Below are 18,654 nucleotides of genomic sequence, written 5' to 3'. Positions count from 1 at the left end.
AAAAAAATTGTGGGCAAGGACAAAGTGCAGCAGTTGAAGAATAAGCTCACACAAAGGGCCGTCTAGGTTGAAGGTCCCCAACAAGAGTCGGATCGCATCTAAGCTGTGGCCATAATCAATGCAGGTATAGAAAGTCTCGACATCAGCAGTAACAAGCAGTGTATTATTATCCACAAAGATGCCGTCAACTCGAGAAAGAATGTCCGTCGTGTCTTGGACGTAGGATATAAAGTCTCAACCCAGGAGGTATCATGTGTCTGTCATCCTGCTCCATCTTCTGTAGGCATCTGTACAACGGCTGACAGATATTGTGCACATATTCTACTACATAGAATTCCTGTATGTCCTATTCTAATTAATATGAAAATTGGGTAATGCCATACAGGCATCAGAAGTTTGCCTTGGCAAATTTCTAACTTAGCATACAGAAGTGTTTCTCCATACTCAATATCAGATTCAATAGAGGAGACAAGGCTTTGATGCTTCATAGACTGAATACAATATACATATTTTTGTTTTCTGATGTCATATTATGTGAAGGGATTATCCAAAACCCACCCTGCTCTTGAAAAATTATTTTACCCATTCACTTTCTATATTTAATTGATTAATTATTTATTAAATCTATAATGGAAGTGTAACACATGTTTATTTTCATGGTAATAGGAAACACTGGAGCATTTGAATTTGATGGTGGAATAACTTATGAGCAACTGCAGGTATCGTAATATATAACTTTATGATTCAGTGTGTGAGGTCATGTCTTGTCTAAGAGGTTCTAACTCCTTGTCTTTATTATGGTATAGACGATGATTGAAGAAGTTTTAGAAGACAGTAACTACTATAATCTAACTTCACATAGGTAAGAAAAAGAACTTAACTAATTTTGACAAAATCAAGGATAAAAACAAAATGAGCAAATGCCCTACAGTAAGTATGTAAATATAAATAGTAATAGCACATGTAAAAACAGTATACGTAGTTGACACTATTGTTATTGAAATAGCGTTAAACTATCCCACCGTGATGAGGTATAACCTCATGATGGATCCTAATTCTTGTACTTCACCTCATTATGTGTCAGTAGACCTCAAAATAGAGCATTGTAAGAAACTCATTGATGGTTACCGGAAGCAGTTGATCGCAGTTATTTTGGCACAGGGCACAGACCAGACTGTTTTGCACCTGCAAAAGATAAACCGATTGATAGACTTGTAGATCTACAGACAGCCTGTTATTATTATTTATTTATTTATTTATAAATATATATATAGCACCATTCATTCCATTGTGCTATACAAGAGAAGGGGTTACATACAAATTACAGATATCACTTATAGTAAACATACTAACAATGATAGACTTATATAGATGGCAAAGGACCCTGCCCTTGTGGGCTTACATTCTACAAGATGATGGAGAAGGAGACAGTAACATAGTAACATAGTAACATAGTTAGTAAGGCCGAAAAAAGACATTTGTCCATCCAGTTCAGCCTATATTCCATCATAATAAATACCCAGATCTACGTCCTTCTACAGAACCTAATAATTGTATGATACAATATTGTTCTGCTCCAGGAAGACATCCATGCCTCTCTTGAACCCCCTCGACTGAGTTCGCCATCACCACCTCCTCAGGCAAGCAATTCCAGATTCTCACTGCCCTAACAGTAAAGAATCCTCTTCTATGTTGGTGGAAAAACCTTCTCTCCTCCAGACGCAAAGAATGCCCCCTTGTGCCCGTCACCTTCCTTGGTATAAACAGATCCTCAGCGAGATATTTGTATTGTCCCCTTATATACTTATACATGGTTATTAGATCGCCCCTCAGTCGTCTTTTTTCTAGACTAAATAATCCTAATTTCGCTAATCTATCTGGGTATTGTAGTTCTCCCATCCCCTTTATTAATTTTGTTGCCCTCCTTTGTACTCTCTCTAGTTCCATTATATCCTTCCTGAGCACCGGTGCCCAAAACTGGACACAGTACTCCATGTGCGGTCTAACTAGGGATTTGTACAGAGGCAGTATAATGCTCTCATCATGTGTATCCAGACCTCTTTTAATGCACCCCATGATCCTGTTTGCCTTGGCAGCTGCTGCCTGGCACTGGCTGCTCCAGGTAAGTTTATCATTAACTAGGATCCCCAAGTCCTTCTCCCTGTCAGATTTACCCAGTGGTTTCCCGTTCAGTGTGTAATGGTGATATTGATTCCCTCTTCCCATGTGTATAACCTTACATTTATCATTGTTAAACCTCATCTGCCACCTTTCAGCCCAAGTTTCCAACTTATCCAGATCCATCTGTAGCAGAATACTATCTTCTCTTGTATTAACTGCTTTACATAGTTTTGTATCATCTGCAAATATCGATATTTTACTGTGTAAACCTTTTACCAGATCATTAATGAATATGTTGAAGAGAACAGGTCCCAATACTGACCCCTGCGGTACCCCACTGGCCACAGCGACCCAGTTAGAGACTATACCATTTATAACCACCCTCTGCTTTCTATCACTAAGCCAGTTACTAACCCATTTACACACATGTTCCCCCAGACCAAGCATTCTCATTTTGTGTACCAACCTCTTGTGCGGCACGGTATCAAACGCTTTGGAAAAATCGAGATATACCACGTCCAATGACTCACCGTGGTCCAGCCTATAGCTTACCTCTTCATAAAAACTGATTAGATTGGTTTGACAGGAGCGATTTCTCATTAACCCATGCTGATATGGAGTTAAACAGTTATTCTCATTGAGATAATCCAGAATAACATCCCTCAGAAACCCTTCAAATATTTTACCAACAATAGAGGTTAGACTTACTGGCCTATAATTTCCAGGTTCACTTTTAGAGCCCTTTTTGAATATTGGCACCACATTTGCTATGCGCCAGTCCTGCGGAACAGACCCTGTCGCTATAGAGTCACTAAAAATAAGAAATAATGGTTTATCTATTACATTACTTAGTTCTCTTAGTACTCGTGGGTGTATGCCATCCGGACCCGGAGATTTATCTATTTTAATCTTATTTAGCCGGTTTCGCACCTCTTCTTGGGTTAGATTGGTGACCCTTAATATAGGGTTTTCATTGTTTCTTGGGATTTCACCTAGCATTTCATTTTCCACCGTGAATACCGTGGAGAAGAAGGTGTTTAATATGTTAGCTTTTTCCTCGTCATCTACAACCATTCTTTCCTCACTATTTTTTAAGGGGCCTACATTTTCAGTTTTTATTCTTTTACTATTGATATAGTTGAAGAACAGTTTGGGATTAGTTTTACTCTCCTTAGCAATGTGCTTCTCTGTTTCCTTTTTGGCAGCTTTAATTAGTTTTTTAGATAAAGTATTTTTCTCCCTATAGTTTTTTAGAGCTTCAATAGTGCCATCCTGCTTTAGTAGTGCAAATGCTTTCTTTTTACTGTTAATTGCCTGTCTTACTTCTTTGTTTAGCCACATTGGGTTTTTCCTATTTCTAGTCCTTTTATTCCCACAAGGTATAAACCGCTTACACTGCCTATTTAGGATGTTCTTAAACATTTCCCATTTATTATCTGTATTCTTATTTCTGAGGATATTGTCCCAGTCTACCAGATTAAGGGCATCTCTAAGCTGTTCAAACTTTGCCTTCCTAAAGTTCAATGTTTTTGTGACTCCCTGACAAGTCCCCCTAGTGAAAGACAGGTGAAACTGCACAATATTGTGGTCGCTATTTCCTAAATGCCCGACCACCTGCAGATTTGTTATTCTGTCAGGTCTATTAGATAGTATTAGGTCTAAAAGTGCTGCTCCTCTGGTTGGATTCTGCACCAATTGTGAAAGATAATTTTTCTTGGTTATTAGCAGAAACCTGTTGCCTTTATGGGTTTCACAGGTTTCTGTTTCCCAGTTAATATCCGGGTAGTTAAAGTCCCCCATAACCAGGACCTCATTATGGGTTGCAGCTTCATCTATCTGCTTTAGAAGTAGACTTTCCATGCTTTCTGTTATATTTGGGGGTTTGTAACAGACCCCAATGAGAATTTTGTTACCATTTTTCCCTCCATGAATTTCAACCCATATGGACTCGACATCCTCATTCCCTTCGCTAATATCCTCCCTTAAAGTGGACTTTAGACAAGACTTTACATAGAGACAAACCCCTCCTCCTCTCCGATTTTTACGATCCTTTCTAAACAGACTGTAACCCTGTAAGTTGACTGCCCAGTCATAGCTTTCATCTAACCATGTCTCGGTTATTCCCACTATGTCAAAGTTACCTGTAGATATTTCTGCTTCTAGTTCTTCCATCTTGTTTGTCAGGCTTCTGGCGTTTGCAAGCATGCAGTTTAGAGGATTTTGTTTTGTTCCAATCTCCTCACTGTGGATTGTTTTAGAAATGTTCTTACTTCCCTTCAGAGTATGTTTTCCTGGGTCTTCTTTGTTCAAGTCTAATGTTTTTCTTCCCGTCCCCTCTTCTTCTAGTTTAACGCCCTCCTGATGAGTGTAGCGAGTCTTCTGGCGAATGTGTGTTTCCCAGGTTTGTTGAGGTGTAGTCCGTCTCTGGCGAGGAGTCCATCATACCAGTAATTCACACCGTGGTCCAGGAATCCGAATCCTTGTTGTCTGCACCATCGTCTTAGCCAGTTGTTTGCATCAAGGATCCTGTTCCATCTCCTGGTGCCATGCCCGTCTACTGGAAGGATAGAAGAAAAAACTACCTGTGCATCCAGTTCCTTTACTTTCTTCCCCAAGTCCTTGCAGATTGTCGGTAGGTCCTTCCTTGCCGTGTCATTGGTGCCAACATGTATCAGAAGAAATGGGTGGACGTCCTTGGAGCTGAAGAGCTTTGGTATCCTATCGGTCACATCCTTGATCATCGCACCTGGAAGGCAGCATACTTCTCTTGCAGTTATGTCCGGTCTGCAGATGGCTGCTTCTGTGCCTCTCAGTAGTGAGTCTCCCACCACCACCACTCTTCGTTGCTTCTTGGCTGTACTTTTTGCTGTCACTTGTTGCTGTGTGCCCTTTTCTTTTTTGCTTGCTGGTATTGCTTCATTCTTAGGTGTGCCATCTTCATCCTCTACAAAGATTTGATATCGGTTCTTCAGTTGTGTGGTTGGTGATTTCTCCATGGTCTTCTTGCTTCTTTTGGTCACATGCTTCCACTCATCTGCTTTTGGAGGTTCTCTGACACTTTTTTCACCTTCTGTGACCAGTAGAGATGCTTCTGTTCTGTCTAGAAAGTCTTCATTCTCTTTGATGAGTTTCAAAGTTGCTATTCTTTCTTCCAGACCCCGCACCTTTTCTTCTAAAAGGGCCACTAGTCTACACTTCTGACAGGTGAAATTGGATTCTTCTTCTGGTCGATCTGTGAACATGTAGCACATGCTGCAGCTCACCATGTAGGTTGTCACATCTGCCATGTTGCTCCTAGATCCTGCTGACTTGCTGTGTGTTTTCCTTCTTGTGTAATCTACTCAGCCAAGCTCTCTTGCAATAATGTCCTACAGGCAAAAATTGGTGATGCTTTCGAAGCAGCTGGTCCCGGCTGTACCCAACGATCTTCTAGCTTAGGGAGACTTCGCTTCTCCCAGAAGGCACCTGGAATATGCAAATTAGCCTCCTGAAGCTTGAATCCCTGGTTTGGTGATGCTTTCGAAGCAGCTGGTCCCGGCTGTACCCAACGATCTTCTAGCTTAGGGAGACTTCGCTTCTCCCAGAAGGCACCTGGAATATGCAAATTAGCCTCCTGAAGCTTGAATCCCTGGTTTGGTGATGCTTTCGAAGCAGCTGGTCCCGGCTGTACCCAACGATCTTCTAGCTTAGGGAGACTTCGCTTCTCCCAGAAGGCACCTGGAATATGCAAATTAGCCTCCTGAAGCTTGAATCCCTGGTTTGGTGATGCTTTCGAAGCAGCTGGTCCCGGCTGTACCCAACGATCTTCTAGCTTAGGGAGACTTCGCTTCTCCCAGAAGGCACCTGGAATATGCAAATTAGCCTCCTGAAGCTTGAATCCCTGGTTTGGTGATGCTTTCGAAGCAGCTGGTCCCGGCTGTACCCAACGATCTTCTAGCTTAGGGAGACTTCGCTTCCCCCAGAAGGCACCTGGAATATGCAAATTAGCCTCCTGAAGCTTGAATCCCTGGTTTGGTGATGCTTTCGAAGCAGCTGGTCCCGGCTGTACCCAACGATCTTCTAGCTTAGGGAGACTTCGCTTCTCCCAGAAGGCACCTGGAATATGCAAATTAGCCTCCTGAAGCTTGAATCCCTGGTTTGGTGATGCTTTCGAAGCAGCTGGTCCCGGCTGTACCCAACGATCTTCTAGCTTAGGGAGACTTCGCTTCTCCCAGAAGGCACCTGGAATATGCAAATTAGCCTCCTGAAGCTTGAATCCCTGGTGAATCCTGAAGCTTGAATCCCAGTAGGTTGGAGGTTGCAGTAGCTTCGATGATGTTGAGGTGGTAGCGTGGTCATTGCAGGCTGTAAGCTTTTTTGAACAGATAGATTTTCAAGTTCTGTCTGAAGGAGTCAAATGTGGTGGATAATTGGACGTGTAGGAGCACAGAATCACAGGGGATGGGGAATGTTTGGGAGACGTTTTGGAGGTGATTGAATGATGAACGATTAAGTGAGGAGATCCAAAATAGACAGATACACAGGTGTGAAACAGTGATCAGTGAATATGACGGATGATATTGGAATCAGAAGACATACCAGAATAGGCAGATACACAGGTGTGAAATAGTAATCAATGAATGTGACGAATGATATTGGAATCAGAAGACATACCCAGAATAGATGGATACACAGGTGTGAAACAGTAATCAGTGAATATGACGGATGATATTATAATCTGAAGACTAAAGGTACCTTCACACATAACGATTTCGTTAACGATATCGTTGCAACGTCACGTCCTGGTTACCATTGTAAAAGTAAAAAAAACAAACAGTACATACTCACATTCCGATGTCTGTCACGTCCCCCGCCATCAGCTTCCCTGCACTGACTGTCAGCGCCGGGCCGGCCGTAAAGCAGAGCACAGCGGTGACGTCACCGCTGTGCTCTGCTTTACGGCCGGCGCTGACACAGTCAGTGCGGGAAGCTGACGGCGGGGGACGTGACAGACATCAGAATGTGAGTATGTAGTGTTTGTTTTTTTTTACTTTTACAATGGTAACCAGGATAAATATCGGGTTACTAAGCGCGGCCCTGCACTTAGTAACCCGATGTTTACCCTGGTTACCCGGGGACTTCGGCATTGTTGAAGACAGTTTCAGGTCGTATCGCTGGTCATGATCATTGGTAAGTCGTTTAGTGTAACGGTACCTTTACCAACAATAGATGATAAGATAGATAGATAAGATGTTATCTGAGCATGTTCCCTCATCACTAGTCCTATGTTGGCATCTAACTTGTTGGCCTGATTTTTTTGATTGAGAAAGCTTTTGAGTTCACTTCATGTGAACTCTTATTGCTGCAAATTCAACAAATGACCATGTTCAGTTCTTTACAACTTATAAAATGTTTGGAAATTCTGTTGTGCATAATTGTGTATAATCATTTGTAACAGTGCATTTTGAGTTTTTTTTTTAGTTTTGAAAACAATACTATAATCATTGGGAGATTTGTCCAGTAAAATGTGATGTATACTCTAATGGTTGATGATTTGAACATTATACTCCTTTCGATTAACTATTTAGAGAAGTAAGAGAAGAATTGTATTTGCATAATAATTTGGAACATGATGTAGACGTTTCCCAAGGATACAATATAACAGCCAAAAGATATCATATACATGGACTTGATAATCTCAACTTGTCCTGCTTCTTTTGCTGGCATCCAACCTATTTTTTCAGAATTAACTAAATTTTAAATAGGATTGGTAGTGTGTATCCAACATTGTGTATGTTCAGTGGGTAAAATAAGTATTGAACATAAAAGGGTGCTATTGACATGAAATTCTCACCAGATGTCGGTAACAACCCATCCAGTCCACACAGGCAAAGAAATCAAACCATAAATTTCCATAAATTCCTTAAATTAAGTTATTTGTAATAATGAAAAATGACACAAGGAAAATGTATTGAACATATGAAGAAAGAGAGGCGCAAAAAGACATGGAAAGTCATGACACCAACTGAAACCTATCAGTAATTAGAAAGCAATCCTGCCGCTTATATGAAATATAATATCAGCTGGTTCAACTGATGGCCTATGAAAAGGTGTCTCATTACCAAAGTGCCACACAAGAAACATCTCATGATGGATAAAACCCAATGAGGGGTTGGGGGCTGTCTCAAGACCTTCTCAACCTTATTCTTGCAAATTATACTTACGGCATTGGTTACAAAAGAATTACTTAACTACTGAAGATTCCAGTGAGCACTGTTGGGACCATATTCTGTAAGTAGAAAGAACATAATTTCACTATAAGCCAGCCACGACTAGATGCACCCCACAAAATTTCAGATAGCGGAGTGAAAAGAAAGACCTGGAATCAGCAGGATCAGTTGTTTCAAAGAAAACTATAAGTAATGCACTCAACCTCCATGACCTCTAAGCAGGCTCACTACACAAAACTCCATTGCTGAAGAAAAAGCATGTTCAAGTGCGTTTAAAGTTTCCTCAACAACATTTAGATAAGCCTGTGAAATACTGGGAGAATGTAGTCTGGTTAGATGGGACCAAAATTTTACTCTTTGGATGTCATAAAACAACATGTTTGAAGGCCAAAAGATACTGCATATCATTCTTAAAACACCATAGCAACAGTGAGTTTTGGAGGTGGGAAGATCATGGTGTGGGGCTGGCATTCTTCATATAATTAAGGTAACGATGAATGGACGAATTTATTCTTGATAAAAATCTGCGAAGTATTAAGTAAATTTTTCCTGTGTCAATTCTCATTATTGCACATAACTCAACTGATATACATCTATGCTTTGATTTATTTTCCTGTGTGGATTGGATGGGTCGTTACCAACTATTGATGAGAATTTAATGTCAATAACACCGTTAGAGATAAATTTTACTTACAAAAATTGCTGTCGCGTTCAATACTTATTTTATCCACTGTATGAGGCATATGGAAAATATATACCAGATACATGACTGAAAAAAGTAGAAATGGGAAAGGCAGGTATATAATTTATTTCTAACCTAATTCACATGTTCTTGTCATTTCCAAACATTCCCTTTCATAGTTTTCTTTTATCCTATTTGTCCCACTCTTATTTCAGTACATTGATATTTATGATATACAGGAGTATCTATTACATTTAGTTACTTCACCTAACAAGTATTAAAAAAAACAGTAAAAATAGTTAAGTTAGAAAAATATTGTCCTTAAAACTCTACCTAGAATGAACTTCTGTTTCTTTTATATCTGTGATGGCAATGACAGATAAATAAGTCTAGGCAACTTTTTAAGGAGCTGATAGTTTTGCTTGAAGGTAAAGTTGCTGCGAGCCAAAGGTTGCAATATTCTGGCAGGAGAGCTTTGTATGGGAGGAAAGCATTCATTTTACCTGATGAAAATAACCGATCTGCTACAATCTGCAGAAAAACAAAAAGATTTAGTCTTCTGTAAGCTTTGGACCTCAAGTGCCACCTGCCTTTTGGGATCTCATGTATTCACTTGTTTTGCAACGTCTGACATATTACACTAGTATGTATTATTTAAATGGAATGTCATTTTTTTACGAGTTAAAAGCCATTTGTAAACAGATTTTAAGTTTGTGTATGTTTTAATTTCCTTTCCAAGGTCAGATCCCCTGCTTTGATGCAGGGCTCCGCGGTGAGCCCGCATCAAAGCCGGGACATGTCAGCTGTTTTGAACAGCTGACATGTGCCCGTAATAGGCGCGGGCAGAATCGCGATCTGCCCGCACCTATTAACTAGTTAAATGCCGCTGTCAAACGCAGACAGCGGCATTTAACTACCGCTTCCGGCCGGGCGGCCGGAAATGACGTCATCGCCGACCCCCGTCACATGATCGGGGGTCGGCGATGCGTCTCCATTGTAACCATAGAGGTCCTTGAGACCTCTATGGTTACTGATCGCCGGCAGCTGTGAGCGCCACCCTGTGGTCGGCGCTCACAGCACACCTGCATTTCTGCCACATAGCAGCGATCAGCAGATCGCTGCTATGTAGCAGAGGCGATCGCGTTGTGCCTGCTTCTAGCCTCCCATGGAGGCTATTGAAGCATGGCAAAAGTAAAAAAAAAAAGTTAAAAAAAATGTGAAAAAAATAAAAAAAATATAAAAGTTTAAATCACCCCCCTTTCGCCCCAATCAAAATAAATCAATTAAAAAAAAAATCAAATCTACACATATTTGGTATCGCCGCGCTCAGAATCGCCCGATCTATCAATTAAAAAAAAGCATTAACCTGATCGCTTAACGGCGTAGCGAGAAAAAAATTCGAAACGCCAGAATTACGTTTTTTAGGTCGCCGCGACATTGCATTAAAATGCAATAACGGGCGATCAAAAGAACGTATCTGCACCAAAATGCTATCATTAAAAACGCCAGCTCGGCATGCAAAAAATAAGCCCTCAACCGACCCCAGATCACGAAAAATGGAGACGCTACGAGTATCGGAAAATGGCGCAATTTTTTTTTTTTTTGGCAAAGTTTGGAATTTTTTTTCACCACTTAGATAAACAATAACCTAGTCATGTTAGGTGTCTATGAAGTCGTACTGACCTGGAGAATCATAATGGCAGGTCAGTTTTAGCATTTAGTGAACCTAGCAAAAAAGCCAAACAAAAAACAAGTGTGGGATTGCACTATTTTTGCAATTTCACCGCACTTGGAATTTTTTCCCCGTTTTCTAGTACACGACATGCTAAAACCAATGATGTCGTTCAAAAGTACAACTCGTCCCACAAAAAATAAGCCCTCACATGGCCAAATTGACGGAAAAATAAAAAAGTTATGGCTTTGGGAAGGAGGGGAGTGAAAAACAAACACGGAAAAACGAAAAATCCCAAGGTCATGAAGGGGTTAAGATACATTTTATTCTTCAGGTGGGAATTTAATTAGAGTGACATGCTTCTTAACAAATAGGTTAATTATTATCATTTAACCTCTTAATCCCATGTGACGTACTATCCCGTCCAGGTGACCTGGGACTTAATTCCCAGTGACGGGATAGTACGTCATATGCGATCGGCCGCGCTCACGGGGGAAGCGCGGCCGATCACGGCCGGGTGTCAGCTGACTATCGCAGCTGACATCTGGCACAATGTGCCAGGAGCGGTCACGGACCGCTCCCGGCACATTAACCCCCGGCACACCGCGATCAAACATGATCGCGATGTGCCGGCGGTACAGGGAAGCATCGCGCAGGGAGGGGGCTCCCTGCGTGCTTCCCTGAGACGATCGGTACACGGTGATGTACTCACCGTGTACCGAGCGTCTTCTCCCTGCAGTCCCCGGATCCAAAATGGCTGCGGGGCTGCATCCGGGTCCTGCAGGGAGTACTTCCGGGTCGCCTGCAGGTGCTGGTAAGCCTGCAGCGATGTCAGTGAGATCGCCGATCTTACAGAGTGCTGTACAAACTGTAAGATCGGCGATCTGTGATGTCCCCCCTGGGACAAAGTAAAAAAGTAAAAAAAAAATTTCCACATGTGTAAAAAAAAAAAAAATTACTAAATAAATAAATTAAAAAAAATATATTCCCATAAATACATTTCTTTATCTTAAAAAAAATAAAAATAAATGTACACATATTTAGTATCGCCGCGTCCGTAACGACCCGACCTATAAAACTGTCCCACTAGTTAACCCGTTCAGTGAACACCGTAAGAAAAAAAAAAAAACGAGCTAAAAAACAACGCTTTATTATCATACCGCGGAACAAAAAGTGGAATAACACGCGATCAAAAAGACGGATATAAATAACCATGATACCGCTGAAAACGTGATCTTGTCCCGCAAAAAACGAGCTGCCACAAAGCATAATAAGCAAAAAAATAAAAAAGTTATAGTCCTGAGAATAAAGCGATGCCAAAATAATTATTTTTTCTATAAAATAGCTTTTATCGTATAAAAGTGCCAAAACCTAAAAAAATGATATAAATGAGGTATCGCTGTAATCGTACTGACCCGACGAATAAAACTGCTTCATCCACTTTACCAAACGCGGAACGGTATAAACGCCTCCCCCAAAAGAAATTCATGAATAGCTGGTTTTTGGTCATTCTGCCTCACAAAAATCGGAATAAAAAGTGATCAAAAACTGTCACGTGTCCAAAAATGTTACCAATAAAAACGTCAACTCGTCCCACAAAAAACAAGACCTCACAAGACTCTGTGGACCAGAGAAAAATTATAGGTCTCAAAATGTGGAGACGCAAAAACTTTTTTGCTATAAGAAAGGCGTCTTTTAGTGTGTGACAGCTGCCAATCATAAAAATCCGATATAAAAAACGCTATGAAAGTAAATCAAACCCCCCTTCATCACCCCCTTAGTTAGGGAAAAATAATAAAATTAAAAAAATGTATTTATTTCCATTTTCCCATCAGGGTTAGGGCTAGGGTTAGGGTTGGGGCTAGGGTTAGGGTTAGGGTTGGGGCTAGGGTTAGGGCTAGGGTTGGGGCTAGGGTTAGGGCTAAGGTTAGGGTTGGGGCTAGGGTTAGGGTTGGGGTTAGGGTTGGAGCTAAAGTTAGGGTTAGGGTTGGGGCTAAGGTTAGGGTTAAGGCTAAAGTTAGGGTTGGGGCTAAAGTTAGGGTTAGGGTTTGGATTATATTTACGGTTGGGATTAGGGTTGGGATTAGAATTAGGGGTGTGTCAGGGTTAGGGGTGTGGTTAGGGTTACCGTTGGGATTAGGGTTAGGGGTGTGTTAGGGTTAGGGTTTCAGGTAGAATTGGGGGGTTTCCACTGTTCAGGCACATCAGGGGCTCCCCAAACGCGACATGGCGTCCGATCTCAATTCCAGCCAATTCTGCGTTGAAAAAGTAAAACAGTGCTCCTTCCCTTCCGAGCTCTCCGGTGCGCCCAAACAGGGGTTTACCCCAACATATGGGGTATCAGCGTACTGAGGACAAATTGGACAACTTTTGGGGTCCAAGTTCTCTTGTTATCCTTGGGAAAATAAAAATGTGGGGGGCTAAAAATCATTTTTGTGGGAAAAATAAGTTTTTTTTTTTTTTCGCGGCTCTGCGTTGTAAACTGCAGTGAAACACTTGGGGGTTCAAAGTTCTCACAACACATCTAGATAGGTTCCTTGGGAGGTCTAGTTTCCAATATGGGGTCACTTGTGGGGGGTTTGTACTGTTTGGGTACATCAGGGGCTCTGCAAATGCAACGTGACGCCTGCAGACCAATCCATCTAAGTCTGTATTCCAAATGGCGCTCCTCCCCTTCCGAGCTCTGCCATGCGCCCAAACAGTGCTTCCCCCCCACATATGGGGTATCAGCGTACTCAGGACTAATTGGACAACAACTTTTGCGGTCCAATTTATCCTGTTACCCTTGTGAAAATACATAACTGGGGGCTAAAAAATCATTTTTGTGAAAAAAAAAAGAATTTTTATTTTGACGGCTCTACGTTATAAACTGCAGTGAAACACTTGGGGGTTCAAAGTTCTCACAACACATCTAGATCAGTTCCTTGGGGGGTCTAGTTTCCAATATGGGGTCACTTGTGGGGGGTTTCTACTGTTTAGGTACATCAGGGGCTCTGCAAATGCAACGTGATGCCTGCAGACCAATCCATCTATGTCTGTATTCCAAATGGCGCTCTTTCCCTTCCGAGCTCTGCCATGCGCCCAAACAGTGCTTTCCCCCCACATATGGGGTATCAGCGTACACAGGACAAATTGGACAACAACTTTTGGGGTCCAATTTATCCTGTTACCCTTGTGAAAATACAAAACTGGGGACTAAAAAATCATTTTTGTGAAAAAAAAGAATTTTTATTTTCACGGCTCTGCGTTATAAACTGTAGTGAAACACTTGGGGGTTCAAAGCTCTCAAAACACATCTAAATAAGTTCCTTAGGGGGTCTACTTTCCAAAATGGTGTCACTTTTGGGTGGTTTTAATGTTTAGGCACATCAGGGGCTCTCCAAACGCAACATGGCGTCCCATCTCAATTCCAGTCAATTTTGCATTGAAAAGTCAAATGGCGCTCCTTCCCTTCCGAGCTCTGCCATGCGCCCATACAATGGTTTACACCCACATATGGGGTATCAGCGTACTCAGGACAAATTGTACAACAACTTTTGTGGTCTAATTTCTTCTCTTACCCTTGGGAAAATAAAAAATTGGGGGCAAAAAGATCATTTTTGTGAAAAAATATGATTTTTTATTTTTACGGCTCTGCATGATAAACTTCTATGAAGCACTTGGTGGGTCAAAGTGCTCACCACACATCTAGATAAGTTCCTTAAGGGGTCTACTTTCCAAAATGGTGTCACTTGTGGGGGGTTTCAATGTTTAGGCACATCAGGAGCTCTCCAAACGCAACATGGCGTCCCATCTCAATTCCAGTCAATTTTGCATTGAAAAGTCAAATGGCGCTCCTTTCCTTCCGAGCTCTGCCATGCGCCCAAACAGTGGTTTATCCCCACATATGGGGTATCAACGTACTCAGGACAAATTGTTCAACAACTTTTGGGGTCCATTTTCTCCTGTTACCCTTGGTAAAATAAAACAAATTGGAGCTGAAATAAATTTTGTGTGAAAAAAAGTTAAATGTTCATTTTTATTTAAACATTCCAAAAATTCCTGTAAAACACTTGAAGGGTGTTTTGAATGTGGTTTTGAGCACCTTGAGGAGTGCAGTTTTTAGAATGGTGTCAAACTTGGGTATTTTCTATTATATAGACCCCTCAAAATGACTTCAAATGAGATGTGGTCCCTAAAAAAAAAATGGTGTTGCAAAAATGAGAAATTGCTGGTCAACTTTTAACCCTTATAACTCCCTAACAAAAAAAAATTTTGGTTCCAAAATTGTGCTGATGTAAAGTAGACATGTGGGAAATGTTACTTATTAAGTATTTTGCGTGACATATCTCTGTGATTTAAGGGTATAAAAATTCAAAGTTGGAAAATTGCAAAATTTTCAAAATTTTCGCCAAATTTCCATTTTTTTCACAAATAAACGCAAGTTATATCGAATAAATTTTACCACTACCATGAAGTACAATACGTCACGAGAAAACAATGTCAGAATCACCAAGATCCGTTGAAGCGTTCCAGAGTTATAACCTCATAAAGGGACAGTGGTCAGAATTGTAAAAATTGGCCCGGTCATTAACGTGCAAACCACCCTCGGGGCTTAAGGGGTTAAAAGAGTAATGTAGGATGAATCACTCCTCCTCTTACTCTTTTGTCTCCCCTCCCTCAGACTGGGAGAGGGCTTTATAAGAAGGATCAAATTAATTTTCTCCATACACCTGAAAAAGGCTGCAAACAGCCGAAATGCGTTGCGTATATGGTTTTTATTATTTGAATAAAATTTTACCTAAAAGCAACCTGAAATTTCTGCACCTTGATTTCCCTCGGTGGCAAACAGTGCCATTCCCTGGTCCTCCCGTCTGGCATTTTTTTTAACCAATAAAATGTTTGCTGATAGATTTCCTTTAAAGTTAACAATTACATACTGAAAATATATGGTAAAGTGAAACATCATGAATACATCTCAATGTGCTGCTATAAAAGCTGATAGAAGAATATCCTGGTCCGATATGTAAAATTGATAATTGTCTTTTTTATTTAGATGATTACAAGAAGGAGTAGCTTTCCCTTTCCTTCATTAGGCCATACTCTCGTTCCTACTATAGAGCTTAAACTTTGCATCATTGAAATAAAGTTTATAAAGCTACATTTAGCAACATATAGCTTTCTTTATTGTCAGTCAATCAGCCAAAGTAGATAGCTTACATCTGACAGAGGTCATTGCAAACTTAGTTCTGCCATTTGAGAGGAGCCTGACTATTGAACGCACGGCTTATCCTGTTTACAAAGACACTTAATTATATTTTGTTGTTATCATATCTGTCTTTTTCTAGATACTACTCATTCCCAGTGGGAGTCAAGAACCTTTTAACAATAAGACGATGATGGCTTTCACCTTTCCAAGGTTCAATGTTATTGTGTTTCTCCCCAACTGAAATAGTTGGTTAACTTAAAGCTGCTTTACATATATGAAAGAAGATAATGGGGACTGTTGGAATCCTATGGGAAAACTTCTGAAAACTTGCAAGTGACTGTATTATCAGACGAGCTGCGCTTGTTTTGAGATGCTTTGCATAATAAAATGCTCTATAAATTGAATACTATATATTTTGTATCTAAATGTAAAGACTTCCTGTATCTTAGTGTGTGATAATATTTAAAGCAGCTTTCCTGCAGATTGATGATATCTTAACATATGTTTTGCGCAGGAGAAAAATACAAATAAAGTACATTATTTTGATTGGAAGATTGAATGTTTTTATTCACATAGTATGTCATGTGCTGTGTTATAAAATGCAACTGATAGCATCTTGCTATTTGTGAATGGATAATATATCTCTAACGCTCTATTTTGAGAGGTTGTCAGAAACCAAAGAGAAACATACAAAATGCTTAACACAATGTTAATGTAGGTTTGACCAACTCTTCCTATCTACATATCTTAGGCATTAAAGCACCACCTTTGTGTATATCTTGTGCATAGTATTTAATTTTATTTGTTGCTTCTGGGTTGCATGACATATTGATTTATTCTTCCTGATATGTTTCACTGATTAAAACCTACATTCCCCATGATGACTCTAGCTTCACAGAAGGGACAGAGGTTTTTTTTTTACTGCCTCTGCTTTTCAAAAATAAGAGCATAGTCAATTTGTTTCCTCTGCCACCTGCTTGCGATAGGTTTCTCCATTTCAGGAGGAGTTAAGAGGAGCATAATGCTGTGTCTCTTAAGAATACACTTGAGATTTTGCACATAGGCAATGTGAGTCACAGGAAACTTTTAATGTATAACTTTAACCTATCATTATTTAGACTCATCTATTATATCATAACTGTAGTACTAAAGATTAAATTCCACCTGCTCAATGAATAACATTGCCTCACTTGTAGTGTTATTACTGTGCTTGCATCCCTAAAAAATATAAATTATAAATATATTTCCTGTAAAAATGCATAGAAACTCAACAAGATTGTTTCATTTCAGGAGCCAGGCCTCCAATACATTCCCAAGTTGTCTTTCATTATAAGAAAGAAAAATTACGCACTCCCAAAAAATTATAATGAAAGAAGTGGACTCTTTAATAGCCCAAATAGCCACGTTTCAATTCAATAACTGTACTTTTCTCAAGCAATAAGTAGTTGTACAAATTAAACATATATACAGTGGTTAAAAAAAGTCTTCACACCTCTGTTGAAATGCGAGTTTTTTGTCACGTAAAAAAAAAATCATATAGAGAAGAATAATTTCAGAACTTTTTCTACCTTTAATGTCATCAATAATTAATTTGTACTATTCTAATTGAAAAAGAAGCTTAAATCAAGTTGAGAGGAAAGTAGAAATACCAAAACTAAAATAATGTGGTTGCATAATTTTGAACAGCTTCTTTTGATAAGTTATCACTTTTTTCATATTTCTATGACCTGCACGCCCATGTAGCTTGCTTACCAGGATTGACCCCACTGATAGATTACCTTTTAATAAAAAAAAAATCTATCCACGTTTGTTATCTTTGTTATATTTCCAAACTCAAAGCTACAACTTGTTCTGCAAAAAAAAAGAAGCCATTAAAGGGACACTGTCACCTGAATTTGGAGGGAACAATCTTCAGCCATGGAGGCGGGGTTTTTGTGTTTTTGATTCACCCTTTCCTTACCCGCTGGCTGCATGCTGGCTGCAATATTGGATTGAAGTTCATTCTCTGTCCTCCGTAGTACATGCCTGCGCAAGGCAAGATTGCACCTTGTGCAGGCATGTACTACGGAGGACAGAGAATGAACTTCAATCCAATATTGCAGCCAGCATGCAGCCAGCGGGTAAGGAAAGGGTGAATCAAAAACACAAAAATCCCGCCTCCATGGCTGAAGATTGTTCCCTCCAAATTCAGGTGACAGTGTCCCTTTAACAGCTGTCTGGATGGAAAAATAATAGTTATGGCTCTTGTGAGAAGGGGTGGAAAAAACAAAAGTACAAAAACTAAAATTGACTGCGGAGGTAAGAGGTTAAATGATCTGCAGTAATGCTATGGCAAGCACTGGTTGTGTACTGCATGTGACAACAATCTACCAAATTCTTCATATGTCTGCCTGTGAGGTAGCCTGGCAAGAAAAACATCCTTGCCGAACTATCTTTTTCCAAAACCTACATCAAGTCTGCCAAAAGGATATGAGGAAGCGTGTTATGGAATGATGAGAACAATGTTGAACATTTTTGCCATGATTCCTAAATTTATGTTTGGTGCCAAAACTGCACATCACCAAAAGACCATACCCACAATGATGCAGGGTGGAGGCAGTATTATGCTGTAGGGCTGTAGTATTTATATCAGTTTTTGTAAGCCAAAACAAGGAGGGGAACAATTAGAAGAAAATTATAATATTAACATATCTAGCACCTCAGCCTTTATCATCCACTCCTGGTTTTCGATTACAAATACTGATATTAAATACAGACCAAATACTGCTAGTGTGGCTGCCGT

General features: G+C 40.2%; 1 protein-coding gene across 2 annotated transcripts in view; it reads left to right on the top strand.

Annotated features, from left to right (window-relative positions):
* The window catches only part of NEK10 (NIMA related kinase 10), a 337,168-nt gene extending 319,513 nt beyond the window's left edge, over positions 1-17,655 (top strand). Inside the window, exons 35-37 of one of the 2 annotated variants that reach the window (XM_069730006.1) lie at positions 667-719; positions 807-862; positions 16,012-17,655. In XM_069730006.1, the coding sequence (XP_069586107.1) occupies positions 667-719; positions 807-862; positions 16,012-16,063 (161 nt within the window). In that variant the 3' untranslated portion in view covers positions 16,064-17,655. The remainder of the gene's footprint in view (positions 1-666; positions 720-806; positions 863-16,011) is intronic. The other variant, XM_069730007.1, reaches the window with a different exon arrangement.
* Positions 17,656-18,654: the final 999 nt, after the last annotated feature.

This window comes from Ranitomeya imitator, chromosome 6 (genome assembly GCF_032444005.1).
Source record: "Ranitomeya imitator isolate aRanImi1 chromosome 6, aRanImi1.pri, whole genome shotgun sequence".
In the NCBI taxonomy this organism is placed as follows: Eukaryota; Metazoa; Chordata; class Amphibia; order Anura; family Dendrobatidae; genus Ranitomeya; species Ranitomeya imitator.
Note: the sequence above shows the minus strand (reverse complement) of the source record. Positions and strands in the feature narration are given on the sequence as shown.